Here is a 17,500-nt window from a genome sequence, read left to right on the forward strand (position 1 = left end):
GAGTACATTAGTCTCTATACGCAGGTAGGTTTTCAGTTCCACCTAATGCATTATATACTAATGCCACATCCCAAATCATATTTGGACCACATCTTCTATTTGACTTTTTGCCTAATATGTGGTACATATTTAGGAAATGAAAGAGGAGGTGAGAAGGGTGTTTTAAATGGTAGAGTAACATGCATGACGGTATTAAGTAAATCAGTTAGCTGAACTTTCATTCTGGAGGTTGAAGTACAGCCCCTGCACTCAACCATCTTCTTAGTTAGGCAATTACTAGAACAAATATGTACAGTACAGTGGACCCCCGCATAACGATATTATTTCAACCCAGAAGTCTGTTCAGGTGCCGTTATAGACCGAATTTGTTCCCATAAGACATATTGTAAATAAGATTAGTCTGTTTCAGACCCCCAAAAATACACATACAAAAGCACTTACAAAAATACACTTACATAATTGGTCGAGTTGGGAGCTGAACGTTATGCGGGGGTCCACTGTATTTTAAAAATAAGTAGAAATGGTTATTTAGTGATTGTAATGGAATTGCTTCTCTTCCTCTCCCCTTCCCTTCCTTTCTCCCTCTCACCCTCACTCTCAACCCCTCCTTTCTGTAGCTGTTAGAAGAGGGTGGGTATGATTTATAGTACTCTATACTACAGTCTTAACCCGCATTACCAAGTAAGAGATGTCAAAAATATTTTTGGTCTTGCTAGAGACCCATATTAGTAAAAGTCTAACTTAATACTATTCTGCGCATTCCTTTTATTTCTAGGTAAAATTGGGCGGAACACCTTCAACACAGCAGACTGCCATCACATCAACTCCAGTGAAACAAGATCAGGAGAGTAGTGGTGAAGAAAATTTGCCTGAAGCTTTGGAAATTCCTAAAGCTTTAGCATCATCAACTGATTCACAGCCTTCCTCCACTTCTATTGTGGCTCCAGCTGATTCTACCACTCCAGTTACCACTCATGCAAAGCCAGCTGGGGCTCTGTTTGGCAATGCAATGCCTGGACAATCAATTTTTGGGGGTAAGTACATAGCATTGCTACTTGCATCATTTAAGACGCGGCAATTTCTTTTATACCAGAGAAAGAGGAATTGATCATGTAGTTAAATAGGTATTAACTACCTGTTTATAATTTTGTTTGAGTGGGGGGAAAAACTCGAATCTTTATCCCATCATTGTGATTGTGATCGGTTAGTTCATTCCATTACTTAAACATACTTAAAATGTTTTCTTTTATCCCTTTAGCTAATTTGTGTTAGTAATTCTAACTTGTTATTGATTCTTTCTTGGTAATCAGTGATTTCTTATCTATACCTTTAGATCCCTTAATGCTGGTGAGGGGCTATTGATCCAGTGAAGTGGACTTTTCCCTCAACTCCATGCATTGAAACTAGATGTTTCCCATTTACCAGGTGCTATATGATCCCTGTGGGTTTAGCACTTTTCACTAATTAAAATTAAAAGTATACTCTTAAATTATATATACGTATTAGAGAGAGAGAGAGACTGACTGTGACTGACTGACCTGACTGTGACTGACTGACTGACCTGACTGTGACTGACTGACTGACCTGACTGACTGACTGACCTGACTGTGACTGACTGACCTGACTGTGACTGACTGACCTGACTGTGACTGACCTGACTGGCTGACCGACCGACTTCTCATATCTTTCATTTGTCAATGGCATATTTCCCTCATCTCAGGGCTCGTACTTGTGACCAGTTTTGAAGGGGTTTCCATCCTGTCCTGATCTATCTAAATTGCTGTTAATGGCCTGCTGGCCCATATAGTCTGTCCTGGTTGCTTGGGACTTGTATCAAACAACACTGAAGGACAGAAAAACCACGGAAGACATAATATCAATATACAAAAGAGTACTTGCAAGTATGGATAAGGTAGACGAGGATAGGCTTGAAGTCATGGAACAGGTACTTAGTGGCTGTCTAGAAGATAAAGCCATAGATGAGCCAGAGGAATGTCAGGAAGTATTTCTTCAGTTTTAGGGTCATTGGGAAGTGGAATGACCTTGACGTGGTGGAAGCATACTCCATACATAGTTTTAACCCTTAAACTGTCCAAACGTAGATCTACGTTTTTTCAACATTTGAAAGTATGTAGAAAAACAGATCATCTTTGTTTTGTTTTTTTACATTTGAAAACGTGTAAAAAACTGATCTACTTTTTTTTTATTGAAAATATGTAAAAAACGTAGATCTACTTTTGGAGCACTACGCATGTGAACATACATCTGTTCGGACAGTTTAAGGGTTAAAAGCAGGTACAATAGGGCCCCATGAGGTTATGAGGGCAAGAATCTGGAGTTGAGAGGCAGGGCCAGAAGCTAAGATTCTGCCCTAGCAACCCCATAAATGGGTCGAATCGTGGCTCCTGGCCCGGCTTCTCGACTTGCCGCTTGCCAGATTCATTTCACTTCGTCCTCGTAGGACCTGTTGTATCTGCTTTTAGAAATACGTATGGAACCTGTCTCCATATGAAGGTCGTTTGATTTCCTGACCAACCTGAGATGGAAGAAGTGAATCTAATTTTTCATTAATAACATTCACATCCTTAGTCACGTCCTCCACCAACTCTCCCGAGCATGTGCTCAGCAACGTCTGAAAAGCGCAAGGTGTAACATGCACAGAGTACCTGAGTTGGGCGAGGGTTGCACCCAAGTGCTGCATTGAAAAGTCCAGCTTTGGCCATTACGTCACATGAAAGCTCATGTCAGTTGTGAATGGCTCTCCTACATTTGAGAGCTCAGTTGTGCTGCAGACTTTAATATATTTGTGTTCATCTGATGGTAGGACTGTGGGTAATGGTTATTCCTAGTCTTTGAACTATTTGTCAGTACCTCAATTGGTGTAGTACAGTGGACCCCCAGTTAACGATATTTTTTCATTCCAGAAGTATGTTCAAGTGCCAGTACTGACTGAATTTGTTCCCATAAGGAATATTGTGAAGTAGATTAGTCCATTTCAGACCCCCAAACATACACGTACAAATGCACTTACATAAATACACTTACATAATTGGTCGCATTGGGAGGTGATCGTTAAGCGGGGGTCCACTGTATTGTCTTTCCTTTTGCAGTCTGTAAAAGAGCAGTGCCTTGTCATTAAAGATCTCCAGATCTGATGAACTGGAATAATTTATTCCCTTGCCTTGTATCAAATCTTAATACTCACCTCCCATTCCCTACCCTTCCTTTCCTACCTGTCCATGACTTTTTTTTTTTTATTATTATTATTCATTGTTTATATTTTCTGTAATGACTTCTGGGCAATGATTCTGAATGAATTAATATATATGGGGCCTATGGGGTTTTGTGAAAGGTATTTCTGTAATAAGGCAGTAAACTGAGTACCAAATTGGTCATGACTTTGAACACCTTAGCATGTTAAGATCACCATATAACCAGAGTTGTAGTGCTTGGTAAATGTTGTAAGTCATTCGATCCCTTTTTCTTTTGTTTGCTTTATAACTTTACTTTGTTAGGGGTTGAACTAATGTAAATATTTATTAAACATTCCAGAAATCTTCAGGTTTTTCCGAAGCCGCCTCCTTTTTGTGCTATCTTCAGTATTTGGCATTATCCTCAAACACACTCATGTAGATTTTTCTGTTATGTAATTAACTATAAATTGGGCAAAGCTTCTTAGTGTCATTGTGGGAGCTGGGCTCAACCTTCATTCTTAAAAACATTTGACACATCTCACGAAGTGTGAGTGTGCAACCCCCCCCCCCCCCCATACTTCCCTGCCCACCCCCTTCCTAAACCTAGACATTAGCTATCATTCACTCCCTAGCTGTCTTTTACAAGAGTGCACATCCATGAAGATCCAGTGGCTTGATGAACTGCAACATTCCCAGCTTACTGCTGTCTCTCCTTCCACCTGCATAGTCTCATTGGGTCCTACTATCCCTAGTCTACTTTTTACATTCGGACTTGGATGTTTATTTGGTACAAAAAAAAAAAAAAAAAAAAAAAGTAATCTATTTGAAAATCATGTACAGTTAAACACCAACAATGGATTTTCAAGATATTGAGAGGATAAATCCTAACAAGTCGAGATGTTTCTACAAGCCGAACTATTTTAAAAAAAGATATTTTGAAAAAATTACCTTGTTCATTGATAAATATTTTTACATGAAATGGTATACAAATTAAAAACTTGCCCCTAACTAACTTAACCTGACTTTGCTAAAATTATTATAATTTAAAAGCACCCTAATCTTATCTAACCTATTCAAAAATTATCCAAATTTAGATAATATTATTTAACAGTGAAATAACTGCATATTAATTTTATGTTCAAGCTGTTATTGCAGTATATGTGGTATATGTGGAGACAAAAAATGTTATCTAGGGAGGCAAAGAAGGGAATATATGAAAGTATAGTAGTACCAACACTCTTATATGGGTGTGAAGCTTGGGTTGTAAATGCTGCAGCGAGGAGGCGGTTGGGGGCAGAGGAGATGTCCTGTCTAAAGGCAATGCGGGGTGTAAACATTATGCAGAAAATTTGGAGTGTGGAAATTAGGAGAAGGTGTGGAGTTAATAAAAGTATTAGTCAGAGGGGTTGTTGAGGTGGTTTGGTCATTTAGAGAGAATGGACCAAAGTAGAATGACATGGAGAGCGTATAAATCTGTAGGGGAAGGAAGGCGGGGTAGGGGTCGTCCTCGAAAAGGTTGGTGGGAGGGGGTAAAGGAGGTTTTGTGGGCAAGGGGCTTGGACTTCCAGCAAGCGTGCGTGAGCGTGTTAGATAGGAGTGAATGGAGATGAATGGTATTTGGGACCTGACGAGCTGTTGGAGTGTGAGCAGGGTAATATTTAGTGAAGGGATTCAGGGAAACTGGTTATTTTATATAGCCGGACTTGAGTCCTGGAAATGAGAAGTACAATGCCTGCACTTTAAAGGAGGGGTTTGGGATATTGGCAGTTTGGAGGGATATGTTGTGTATCTTTATACGTATATACTTCTAAACTGTTGTATTCTGGTCACTTCTGCAAAAAGTGATTGTGTGAGTGAGGTGAAAGTGTTGAATGATGAAAGTATTTTCTTTTTGGGGATTTTCCTTCTTTTTGGGTCACCCTGCCTCGGTGGGAGACGGCTGACTTGTTAAAAAAAAATTTTTTTTACTCTTCCTTGTTTAGGAAAACAATGCTGGCTGAATAAGCTTAGTAAGTTTGCCTTAAAAAGCATAGTGTATATTTGGAAGGGCACATGAACTATCGTATTTATGCGCCTCTGAGAAGACAGTGATAGAGTGAATGGTGGTGAAAGTTTTTCTTTCTGAGGTCGCTGTACCTCGGAGGGAGATGGCCAGTATGATTAAAAGTTTAATATGCATGTACATACACACACAGTACAGTATACGTACAACGTACATAACAGTATGTGTGGTGGTTCGGACATGTAGAGAGAATGGAGCGAAACAGAATGATTTCAAGAGTGTATCAGTCTGTAGTGGAAGGAAGGTGGGGTAGGGGTCGGCCTAGGAAAGGTTGGAGGGAGGGGGTAAAGGAGGTTTTGTGTGCGAGGGGCTTGGACTTCCAGCAGGCATGCGTGAGCGTGTTTGATAGGAGTGAATGGAGACAAATGGTTTTTAATACTTGACGTGCTGTTGGAGTGTGAGCAAAGTAACATTTATGAAGGGATTCAGGGAAACCGGCAGGCCGGACTAGAGTCCTGGAGATGGGAAGTACAGTGCCTGCACTCTGAAGGAGGGGTGTTAATGTTGCAGTTTAAAAACTGTAGTGTAAAGCACCCTTCTGGCAAGACAGTGATGGAGTGAATGATGGTGAAAGTTTTTCTTTTTCGGGCCACCCTGCCTTGGTGGGAATCGGCCAGTGTGTTAATAAAAAAAAAATTATTATAAATGTACGTACACAGTGCAGTGTAAAATTGATTTCATCCATATCTCCTGGTCCTCTAAATCATGTTAGCCACATGAGTATATAATGTTAAGGAATCCTACTTCACTTTTTACACACTACCTCATTTTGAATTCATACAGGATCACCTGGCTCCATGTTTGGAGTGTCAGGAACGCCTACATCAACAATTTTGGGGGAAACCACCACATCTACATCTTCAATATTTGGGGGAAGAATAACGTCTTCATCTCCCTCAATATTTGGGGGAGCTTTATCATCATCAGTATTTGGAGGAACGTCAATATTTGGTGGGAGTGGCAGCAACACCGCTCCCACTTTCATTACCAATGTTTCACCGAACTTCTCGTTAAAGACACCTGCACAGCAGAGTGTACACAGTGTAACCACAGTCAGTCATGGAGCCGGGGGATCATCACGTAAGTTTGTTACGCATGTTTGCCCCCCACTCCATCCCTTTTAATTCTTCTGGTTCCTGGAATAGATTTTTGGTTATTTTCTTGCTTGCAGGGCAGCACTTTTTGTTTACAGGGTAGAAATGTATATACACTTTCGTTCTGATGGTAGCTTGTAAATGATTTTCTTCATTTTGGTCATCTTGCTTAATTTTATCTTTCCCGCTTTAAGTTGTACACACATCGGAAATATGTGCACCAAGTGAAGCAATTAACATTATTTTGGTTGTACTGTAAGGCTGATTTACCGATATAGTTAACATACTGTATAATAAAACATTAAAAAGTTTAAACACAAATTGGTAAAACAGATATTTTTGTACAGAGTACTGGGGATTGAATCAGCAACCTGACATTTGTGAATCCACGGCCATACTGAGCAGGCCGGTGATCAAAAGCTCCCTCTGAGAAGCCTCAGTTGTTGGTCAACTCGCCTTCTGTCCCCAGTGTTCTTTGTACAGTTTATTTTCAGACTAGTGAAATTCTCATTTCACTTTAAAAAAAATTCTGTAACTCATATAGCCAAAAGTAGCAGGATTGTTGTAGTGTGTGATGTAATTGTTTGTACCAAATTGAGTTTGCAGGGAGTTGGAGTTACAGCTCTTAGTCCTCTCTTAGCTTTCTACTGACTGGTCCACTTGTCTTCTGTTCAATATTTTATTGATAGCCTTTGGCATTTTATGAACTTATTTTTTAGTCTTACAATAATGGCTTCAATTGTTAAGTCATTCTCAGATTTAAAAAAGTGTTATGATGGTAAAGAGACTTACATAATACAGTAGGCATCATAAATATGCATTTGCATAAACAGAATGAGATTGCTCACCATAACTTGTTATTTTAATTACATAGTTCTGAGATGTGGCTATGTTCTTCACCTAAACTCTAGTATTACATAGAATTATCTTTCTTCTTGATGCACTCAAGTCTCCTAGGCACTGATAAGGCTAACTTATGGAGGATAGAAAAGTCAGTACCCTCCCACACTTGCTTCATGACACTCTAGATTTTGGGTTAGAGGACACATCCATGGCACAAAACTTACGCTAATCAAGTTCGCAAATGATGCAACAAGATCACAGTAAACAGGTGATACCACAATATGCAACATATAAGCTTCCAAGTGTTCTCCATTAGATTTATGTCCAGTGAGTTTCCAGGCCAGTCATTAAAGTTTGAAAACATCACAATCATTTAGCCAATTCTTTGTCCCTGGCAGTATTGATGAGGGCGACATTTTCCATGCAAAAGTTATCCTGGTACTTCTTGAATCTCGGGCAAATATTCCGCTGAAGATATATTTATGGGCATGCATATTAATGATGCCTACTGTAAACCTATGACTTTGAGTATTCCGGATTGTATAATAATTGAGGTTCGTGAGTTCTTGTAGGGGTGTGTTAGTTTTAAACTACGCTATAGTATAGTATTTCAGTTAATTCATTAGCAGTGTAAAGTATCTTTCATTTATAATGGGTTTGAGTACTGGTATTAGTGTATTTATAATGGGTTTGAGTACTGGAGTTGGTACATTTATTTCAGTGTTTGGTGGGGCAACCTCAACATCGGTATCCACAAGGAGTTCATTTAGCTTTGGGGACAAGTTCTCTGAGTGCGAGTCTACAGGTGAGTACCCAGACAGTTTGGAGCATTAATGTCATGATTTTAATCTAGTTGGGTTTGCTTATGTTGAAATCCAACTCCTGGGCCAATCTCATAAAATTGAATAGCCCAATGTAGTTTGGATGTTATTTTTTTTTGTCTTGTGGCCATGCAAGATATCAGTTCCATTAAAAGCTCTTTGTATTCACATCTAACACAACTCTGCTGAATGCTCAAGGTCCTACAACTCAAAGCTTTTAGCCTCTCCCTCCAACCACTCCCGAAACGACCCCTAACCTTCCACTCTGGATGGATTTATACACTGTCATCCTATCCCCTTCCATTCTCTCTACATTCTCAAACAACCCCTCCTCACTCCTCTGAATTATACTCTCGGTGATTTTACATAGACCTGCTCTAAATTTTCAGTGGCTGTAGCACTAACAACTATTACTAACTAACTGCACCAATGCCACTGTAAAACAAATAAAGGCTTCCATTTTATTCACTTGGCAGTACGGTAGTACCTCCCTGGGCAGTTGCTGCCTGCCATCCTACTATATATTCTTATTTAAAATATTTTCATCCTTAGCTTATAGTGAGTGGTGTAGGAAGTCTGAATACATGAAATGTGGGTATAATTGAAAACTGCTGTATTAGCGAAATGCCATAAAATGAAGTGCTGTAAAGCCGGGCCTTCCTGTATAACATATTCTAGTCTTCAGCACAATGCTAAGCTTTCATAAGGCCGTTGTTTCAAGACAGTTACTTTTTTGATGAACTTGATATTAGTTTTTGTCAAAAACAGAATTTTCATTAAGTTTTTCATCTTTTTTCTAGATTCTGTGGAAATAATTTACGAGAAGAAAGCTACACCTGAGCAAGTTGAGAGGGCACGGAACCTTCTACTACCAGACAACTTTTATCTTTATGAGGATGCTCCTCGGTGCCCAGGGTGTCGTGGTTGTGAAAATGATGAGGAAGAGATAGACAAGGTAAGCACCACAGGAAGCCTTCTATTAAATGGACTTTGGAAATGCAGAACAAAATCTGCTGGGTCAGTAGCTTCGGAAATGCTGAATGAAGTCCTTTGGTCGCAGAATTGTTCAATTTTGTTGCAATTGCAACAAAACTGTTTTCTCTAGTTACCACAATTGCCATTACTGGCTACCCTTTTACCCCCAATTAGACCACTAAATAGAAGTTTTCCTGTATTTCAGTTAATCTAAATTGTGAAATGTGTAACAGTAAACAGTGTGATGCCTGTAAAATATATACAGTTGCATTACTGCAGGTGGGAAGAATACAGGTTTTTCTTTTCCACTTCTGGCCAATCTTGAACCAGGATTCCTGGTTGAGGGCCAGCCTGGTCATTGGTACTCGCTGCACATGCGCATGCACGCGCAAGCGAGGCAGCACTTCTTGGCTGGTAGACCTATCTGAAAGAATGTGTCATGATCTCAAAAACAGTGAAAAACCTACTGGTAGTTCTTATAAAGGGAAGGGATTGAAACTAGTATTGCATTTTAATCTAGGGAGATTGTAAATTTATGTCTTGTGGGCACCTAAAGCCTACTGTTACATTTGTTAATTTACATCGCATAAAAAATCGTAGTAAACTTAAGCGCCAATGTGACTTAATTTATTTCAGGTTTTGGGGTTTTATATGCAAAATTTATATACACCAAAATAATCTTGATACCAGTGGCACTTAAAATATATTTCATGTACTAATAAATATACCATCTGACTTTGGCTTTCAGTGATGTGAGCTGTTTATCGTAAGCTTTTTCCAAGAATATTTGTATTAGTGTAATTGGTTTCTCTTCAACAGGAAAATCAAGAGAATGCTCCAGTGCCAACATCTGTCAGTTCAAGCTTGGCATTAAAGCCTTCACTATTTGGCAACAGCAGTTCAGTTTCTTCTTCCACTGCATTATTTGGAAAATCTCCATCCACTGCACAAAGTCTATTTGGAAGCAACACTGCAAACAGTTCTCCCACCATCTTAGGAAAGCCTTCCACCAGTATTTCAAATCTGTTTACCAACAGTTCTCCCAGTATATTCAGTAATGTCAGTACTCCTGGCAGTTCTACAAGTATTTTTGGAACTGGTACCACAACTGTCACTGCTAAGAGTATATTTGGAAATCCCCCTGGTACAACAAGTATCTTCAGCAGTACTACCACAAGCAGTGGCAGTTTATTTGGTGGTACACCAAATTCCATGGGACTCTTTGGTGCCAAACCTGCTGAACCTACAGGGTTGTTCAATACTTCCTCTCCTGCTGCTGCTACTACAGTCACAAGTGTGGAGAGCACCAACACAAGTACTATCACTGACTCCATTTCCAAAGTAGGGTTATTTTCATCGCAAAGTGACGCGTCGCAGTTATCATTTGGTGACCTTGCAGAAAAAGCTACTGGTACCACCTTTGGAAAACACAGTAAGTCTCAATTATATTTGTTCTTCATGTTTGTTATTTATTTTCAATATTATTTTACAATTTAGGCCTGAATAAATTTACTTGAATGAAAGTATAGTACAGTAAACCCTTAAATGCAATTCCATGGTCACACCATTGAAAAAGTGCAGTCATTGAAGACACTCTTGACACAGATGCTGTAAATTTTGACAGAATTGAGTCGTGCATGAAATCCATGGCCACACAGTGTCCCAAGGGCAAAGTGCCCCTCCCCCCTTTTTTTGTGGGGGGAGAGGCACCATGTTGCATGACTTGCATAATGTATTTAGTGAACGATTTTGGATAGCATCCCATTTCATCTCAGGCTATTAACCATCAGATTTGAAAGTAATGTTGGTGATGCTGATCATGCCAAGAAGACAAATAAGCTTAAAAACTTAGTTTCTTAAAATAAGAGGTATTGCATATGAGATATGTGCCAGAAAAGAATGTGGGTCAATTCAAATAATGGATAAAAATGCAGGTTTGGGGAAGATAGAAGCTATGAAGCTCAGGTTACCATACATTGTTTTTGGACTGTGATCCTAACATCCACACATTCAGAAAACATCATAATACACATTCAATAAAATGAAGCATTGAGGAATTGATTCATTCACTCACCCAGATTTTGGCTGTGGTAACACTTATTTTCTTCTGCCATATAATGCCTTGTATGTATCAAGGTGTACAGTGAAAGAGGGTGGTGGTCTTGAAGGCTAGTTCTTCCGAATCCCAGAAGAACTACTAGTAACCCATAATTAAGTCATTTTATGTACCTTTGCTGTATTTATACAATTGTTGAATATGCAAGTTATTGTTGATAGTGTGAAAAAAAAAAATGGAGTTATGTAGTGAAGGTATGATCTTGACAGCAGCACAGCAATGACAAGGGTGTGTTTGAGTTTTGAGTCACCACAGATGCTGTTGTATCATCCCACCACAACATTAGGAAGAGGACTCAATGTTTTTATAAATTCAGTGATAAAGACGAGTTCAATAGGGCTTGTTTCTTTTATCCTCTATTCTCCTTTTGTGCTTGCAAGTGTTTTTTTTTTTTTTTTGCACGGTGGCTGTTTCCCACTGAGACCAGTTGACCCAAAAAGAAAGAAAGAAAAACTTTAATCATTCAACACTTTCACCATCACTTGTATATAATCACTGTCTTTACATAGGTGCTCAGATACAACAGTTTAGACGTCCCTCCAAACTGCTAATATCCTAAACCCCTCCTTTAGAGTTCAGGCATTGTACTTCCCATTTCCAGGACTCAAGTTCGGCTAACCAGTTTCCCTGAATCCCTTCACAAAATATTACCCTGCTCACAGCCCAACAGTTCGTCAGGTCCCAAAAACCATTTATCTCCATTCACTCCTAATCTAACATGCTTGCTGGAAGTCTAAACCCCTCGCCCATAAAACCTCCTTTACCCCCTCCCTTCAACCTTTTCAGGGATGACCCCTACCCTGCCTTCCTTCCCCAACAGATTTGTGTGCTTTCAAAGTCATTATATTTTGTTCCATTCTCTCTAAATGACCAAACCACCTCAACATCCCCTCTTTAGTCCACTGACTAATACTGTTAGTAACTCCATACCTCCTAATGTCCACTACGAATTCTGTGCATAATATTTACACTACATGTTACTTTGAGACATGACATCTCCACTGCCTTCAGCCACCTCTTCGCTGCAGCATTACAACCCATGACCCATGCTTCACACCCATATATGAGAGTTGGTACCACTATACTTTCGTACATTCCCTTCCTTTCCTCCATGGATGATGTTCTTTTTCTCCACAGATACCTCGATGCACCACTCACCTTTTTTTGTTCATAATTCTGTGGTTTACCTCATCTTTCCTAAACCCATCCACTGACAAATCAACTCCTAAATATCTGAAAACATTCACTTCTTCCATACTCCCTCCCTCCAGTGTGATATCCAATTTTTATCTAAATTTTGATACCCTCATCACCTTAATCTTATCTATATTCACTTCCAACTTTCTAATTTTACACACCTTTAATTGCTATAATTTGTGTTATAGATCCAGCAGCAGATGCAATTTGGGCCATGAGAAACCAGCCAGTGTTCAGCCAATCACCTAAGAAGGCAGAGGATGGGGAAGAAGCTGCAGCAGAGGATAATGATGCACATGACCCACACTTTGAACCTGTTGTGCCAATGCCAGATCTAGTGGAGGTTAGAATATGTGCATGAAATTTAGGTGTAAACCCAGCCATATGGCCTGGTACATTCACTTTCATCTCTTGTCAAAGTTCATTAGTTCGAACCTGCTGCATGGTTCGGTCATTTTGAGAGGATGCAGCAAAATAGTGTGACTTAGAGGGTGTATGAATCTGTAGTGCAGGGAAGGAGGGGGGTAGGGGTCATTTTAGGAATGGATGGATGGAGGGAGAGAGGTGAAAGAGATTGTGTGCAAAGGGGCTTGAACATACAGCATGTATGAGCATGTTAGATAGGAGTGAGTGGAGACGGATGGTTTTTGGGACTTGACGAACTGTTGGAGTGTGAGCAAGATAATACTTTGTGAAGGGATCAGGGAAGCCAGTTAGTCGGACTTGAGCCCTGGAGGTGAGAAGTATAATGCCAGCACTGTTAAGGAGGGGTTTGGAATATTTGCTGTTTTGAGTGACATCTGAACTGTCTTATTGCTTTCCTCTGCAAAGACAGTGATTGTATGAATGATGATGAAAGTGCTTTTCTTATTTGGGTCACCCTGCCTTGGTAGGAGACAGCCAGTGTGTTGAAAAAAAAAATTTAGGTGTAGTTGATGTTATACTATAGTTGCAGGGGTTGGGTGACTGCAGAGGTTATTCAACTGATGTTTGCCTCTGGCAATAAACTGGGCAATCTGTGCACCCCTAGGTGCTTTGAAGTCTGCAGCCTCTGTCCTCTGTCTATACCCCATTTCCAGTTGTCTTGCTCCTTTTCCAGGTTTCCTGACCTTCCATTTACTAAGGTTAGATTTAAGCAACCACTTCTCTGACTACTCAATTGTTCAGTTCTCTCTTGAGTCTCCTTGGCTTTATTCTCCTCATCAGGTTTGTGTATTCTTTAGCTGTGTAACATGAAAAATGATTGCCTAGCTTCTTAGCTTCATAGGTTACTTGTCTCCCCTACCAAATTCTGAATTCGAAAGTAAACTTGGAAGAATTACTGTTAATGAGTGATGTAGGGTCTTGTTGATTTTCTCTTTCCTGAAGATGACATGTGGCAGTGGACTGCAGAACAAGTGTGGTAGTTTCATGCCTGAATATACAGGGGTTATGAAATGTTAGAAAAATGCAATTTCTAATAATGATAGAGATCTCCAGTGAATACTAGAAAGGACTGCCCTTCTAGCATCCAGCCTGTTACTGGGTTTTTGTAACAAGTAGTCAGTATCCTGATCCAATTATCCATTAGAATTTAGTAAGATTCAGTAGTGCTTCAGGATTACAACTGGTAGGCTACTAACTAAAGAAATGAAAAGTTTAATAAGTTTAATAATAACAATAAAGTTGTCTAGGCGTATATTATTAAAGTAAATTAATCAACTGAATATAATATAGGATACAAGTTCCTACACTTCTCTCGTGTACAGTAGTATCGTGCTGAAGACACATATCACATCTTTATAACTTTTAAGTACCGTCTGGTACATTGTTAGCATTTAATAACATAATACAAATATATACAAGTAAGTTTGTGTGCATGTGTGTAAGTGCTCTAAGTAGTTCGCTATGTCTCAAGACTCGACTAGACTTAACCAGTGACTGACTAAAAGTCCTCACATAAACTAACTTCTTGGCCAACCTGGCAATCAGAACAGCTTGCTTGAACAATAAAACAACTGATAAGCCAAACAGCAATATAACAAACAACAGCGACACAGAATCAGGAACAAGGAGATAATATAATGACACTAAGTAGGGACCATCTGCAGATCCTCCACAAAAGTCACAAAACTCCCATACTACTGAATCAAAGTTCAGCATTAGAAAATCCCCGACTGTGACAGTACACAGATACCAGCTACAGCTCAGGACCTGAGTTTCTCAGTGTCAATGAGTCACACAACCTCAGTACAACGTCGAAAATTGCCAAGTCTAGGCTATGCTCTGAGAACAGAGTACACAGAACTAGCAACAAGAAAGCGACAGAGATGATCTTCCAACAAGGGCCCGCAATGGAGAGCTGGAGAGGCAGTGTTGTTGGAAGGCACGTCAAACAGACAAGAAAGCGCAGGCCAGACAGTCTCTCGCTCCTGGTGAGGTGTGATCACCCCACCCTGATCACTTGACTCTCCGTGGACTGCTGCTGCCCAGCAACACAGAAGCCGGCAGCGAAACAAGCGAAGTAAAAACTACAGTAGTTAGACAATGCTGTCAGCTACTTAACACTTGAACTATGAGCACTGAATAATATATAAATGTTACATCATACCTAATAATATAACTAAGTCAAATAATAATATAAAGCAATATATTTACGATTTAGCTAATATCGCAAATATAAGCAATATAAAATTATATGAACAGGTAATATACATTATATACATTGTGACCCATTCAGGGGTTGCAATATGAAGATAATCAAATTAAAAAAAAAAATTCAAAACTATTGGTCATCCTCCGCACATCACATTTCACATGATGTGTGGAGGATGGGTGGCTGTGGCTGCTTTAGTTCAAGGAAAGCAGTTAAATATTTTGTATTAATTTATTTCACATATAAAAATTCATCATTGGTTTTCATCCATAGGTGAAAACTGGAGAAGAAGACCTGGAAGTGATATTTTCTAATCGTGGGAAACTTTACCGATATGACACATCTTCAAAACAATGGAAGGAGAGGGGTATTGGCGATTTTAAAATTCTCTTCGATCCTGTAAATAATAAGTATCGTCTACTTCAAAGAAGAGAGTTGGTATGTATGAAGAGCTTTCATTCATTTTGTACATTTTTAATTTTGACTACTCTGATAAACATAACTACTCGTAACAAATTTTTTCTTGAACTTGTTTGGGCCTTTGTTTCATATTTTAACTTTTAATTGTGTTAATATAAGAAGCTGTTCTAGGTATTTCAGGTTTCCATGTATATGAACTAGGAAATTCATTTTGTACAGAAAATAGTTGGTAGCAGTAACTAAATGAAGCATTACTGATAGTAAGGGACATTCATCTAAATTTAAAAATAGGAAATGTGTTTGGGGAGGGGGGGTTGTGTTAGGGAGAATGGAGAAGAGTGGTAAGGAATTTGACGTGCTTTTGGAGTGTGAGCAAGGCAACATTTATGAAGGCATTCAGAGACGCTAGTTGCCCAGTCTTGAGTCTTGGAAGTGGGTAGTACTGTGCCTGCACTATGAAGGAGGGGTGGGGATACTTAAGCTCAGAGGGTTATTTAATTGTGTTATCTGTTCATTTCTGGCACTACAGCTATTGAATGAATAATTGGGAATTTGACCTATTTTGGGTCACCTTACCTTTGTGGAAGAATGTCAGTGTCATACAAAAAAAATTTAAATTTATTTTTTTATTTATTTTTTAACCATAGTCTAGATGTTGAGTTTACCTTTTTCTGCAACACATTATGTATACAAAGCTTTGCATAAATCTTTTGATTCAATGCACATTCACAAAGCATTCTCCAGTCTATTGTGTTTATGGTTTGTTTTAATTTTGCAGGTCCACAAGACATGCTGTAACCACTACCTTACCCCACAGCTAGAATTAAGACCCTTACAGACCTCTGAAACTGCTTGGTGTTGGTATGCTACAGATTATTCTGACAGCTTAGAAGGAAGCAGTGAACACTTAGCAGTTAGGTTCAAGGTATGTTTTTATTGGGTATATTCACTTAAAGCTTCTTACCGGCAAAACCAAAAAATATTTTTTGTCTTATTAGTTTCCATCATTATGCAGTGTTTGATCTTTTACCATGGCAGTTCTTTTGTTTACCTCCTAAACGTGTTTTAAATTTTGTACCTAGTTTTGGTGCAGTTTCATATGTTATTGATTTTTGGGGTTTTATGAATCCATATACTCTAAATTTCTGTAGTTTTTTTTTTTTTCCTCACATGGCCTGTGACTTGGCAATGCTGCCTCTGTTTCATTTAGTTTTCTTTATTAACTCTTCTATATTATCAAATTATCTCCATTTTTATTAGTCATTAGTCAAGGAGTTTATGGCTTTTATTTTTCTCTATCATTTTCAGGGGTATATATAACATTGTCCCTCACTGTTTTTCTGGGCGCTAGTATGAAATATGAAAAGTAAAATTTCGTGCACTGAAAAAATAAGGTGTTATTGCAGTTTGATGGAGCAATGGTTTAGAGAAGTGGCTTGGCCGGGAATTTTCTAATTTTGGAACACCTTATTTAACCCTTAAACAGTCCAAACGTATATATACGTTTTTTCAACATCTGAAAGTATGTAAAAAAAAAATGTAGATACATTTGAAAATGTGTAAAAAAAAACTTTTATCTACTTTTGTAGCACTACAGATTTGAATGCCGATTTGGTTGGACCGTTTAAGGGTTAAGTATAAAATGGTTGTAAAGTTAAAAAATATATGTACAGTGGACCCCCACTTAACGATCACCTCCCAATGCGACCAGTTATGCAAGTGTATTTATGTAAGTGCGTTTCTACGTGTATGTTTGGGGGTCTGAAATGGACTAATCTACTTCACAATATTCCTTATGGGAACAAATTCGGTCAGTACTGGCACCTGAACATACTTCTGAAATGAAAAAATATTGTTAACCGGGGTCCACTGTATATGATTTGTTTGTCTTCCATAGTAGGTCATCCACTGCAGTTTTTGTGATATTACACCTAATTCTTAACTTTGTTAACTTTAACTTGCAGACCACTGAATTGGCCAAGGAATTTAAAAGTAAGTTTGAAGAGTGCCAAGAGAAGTTACGGAATGCTGAAGCTAGCAATTCTACAACGGTCAGCGCCTCTGCCACAGTTGCTATTCCTCAGGCTACTCAGTTTGCAGCAACAGATGGGCATGCAGCAGCAGATGGTCATGATAATGAAAA

The 17,500-nt window shown here is 38.9% G+C and overlaps 1 protein-coding gene across 9 annotated transcripts in view; it reads left to right on the forward strand.

Moving 5' to 3' along the window:
- Positions 1 to 17,500, forward strand: part of Nup358 (Nucleoporin 358kD) — an 89,168-nt gene that overhangs the window by 64,169 nt on the left and 7,499 nt on the right. For 5 of the 9 annotated variants that reach the window (XM_070103155.1, XM_070103152.1, XM_070103153.1 and 2 more), the window contains 9 exons: positions 776 to 1,034; positions 6,040 to 6,336; positions 7,915 to 7,998; positions 8,815 to 8,969; positions 9,809 to 10,421; positions 12,491 to 12,645; positions 15,211 to 15,375; positions 16,136 to 16,282; positions 17,322 to 17,500. The exon at positions 17,322 to 17,500 is cut by the window's right edge and continues 127 nt beyond it. In XM_070103155.1, coding sequence (XP_069959256.1) covers positions 776 to 1,034; positions 6,040 to 6,336; positions 7,915 to 7,998; positions 8,815 to 8,969; positions 9,809 to 10,421; positions 12,491 to 12,645; positions 15,211 to 15,375; positions 16,136 to 16,282; positions 17,322 to 17,500 — 2,054 coding nt within the window. The remainder of the gene's footprint in view (positions 1 to 775; positions 1,035 to 6,039; positions 6,337 to 7,914; positions 7,999 to 8,814; positions 8,970 to 9,808; positions 10,422 to 12,490; positions 12,646 to 15,210; positions 15,376 to 16,135; positions 16,283 to 17,321) is intronic. The other 4 variants (XM_070103159.1, XM_070103158.1, XM_070103154.1 and 1 more) reach the window with 3 other exon arrangements.

The sequence above is a fragment of the Cherax quadricarinatus genome, chromosome 84 (assembly GCF_038502225.1).
Source record: "Cherax quadricarinatus isolate ZL_2023a chromosome 84, ASM3850222v1, whole genome shotgun sequence".
Classification (NCBI taxonomy): Eukaryota; Metazoa; Arthropoda; class Malacostraca; order Decapoda; family Parastacidae; genus Cherax; species Cherax quadricarinatus.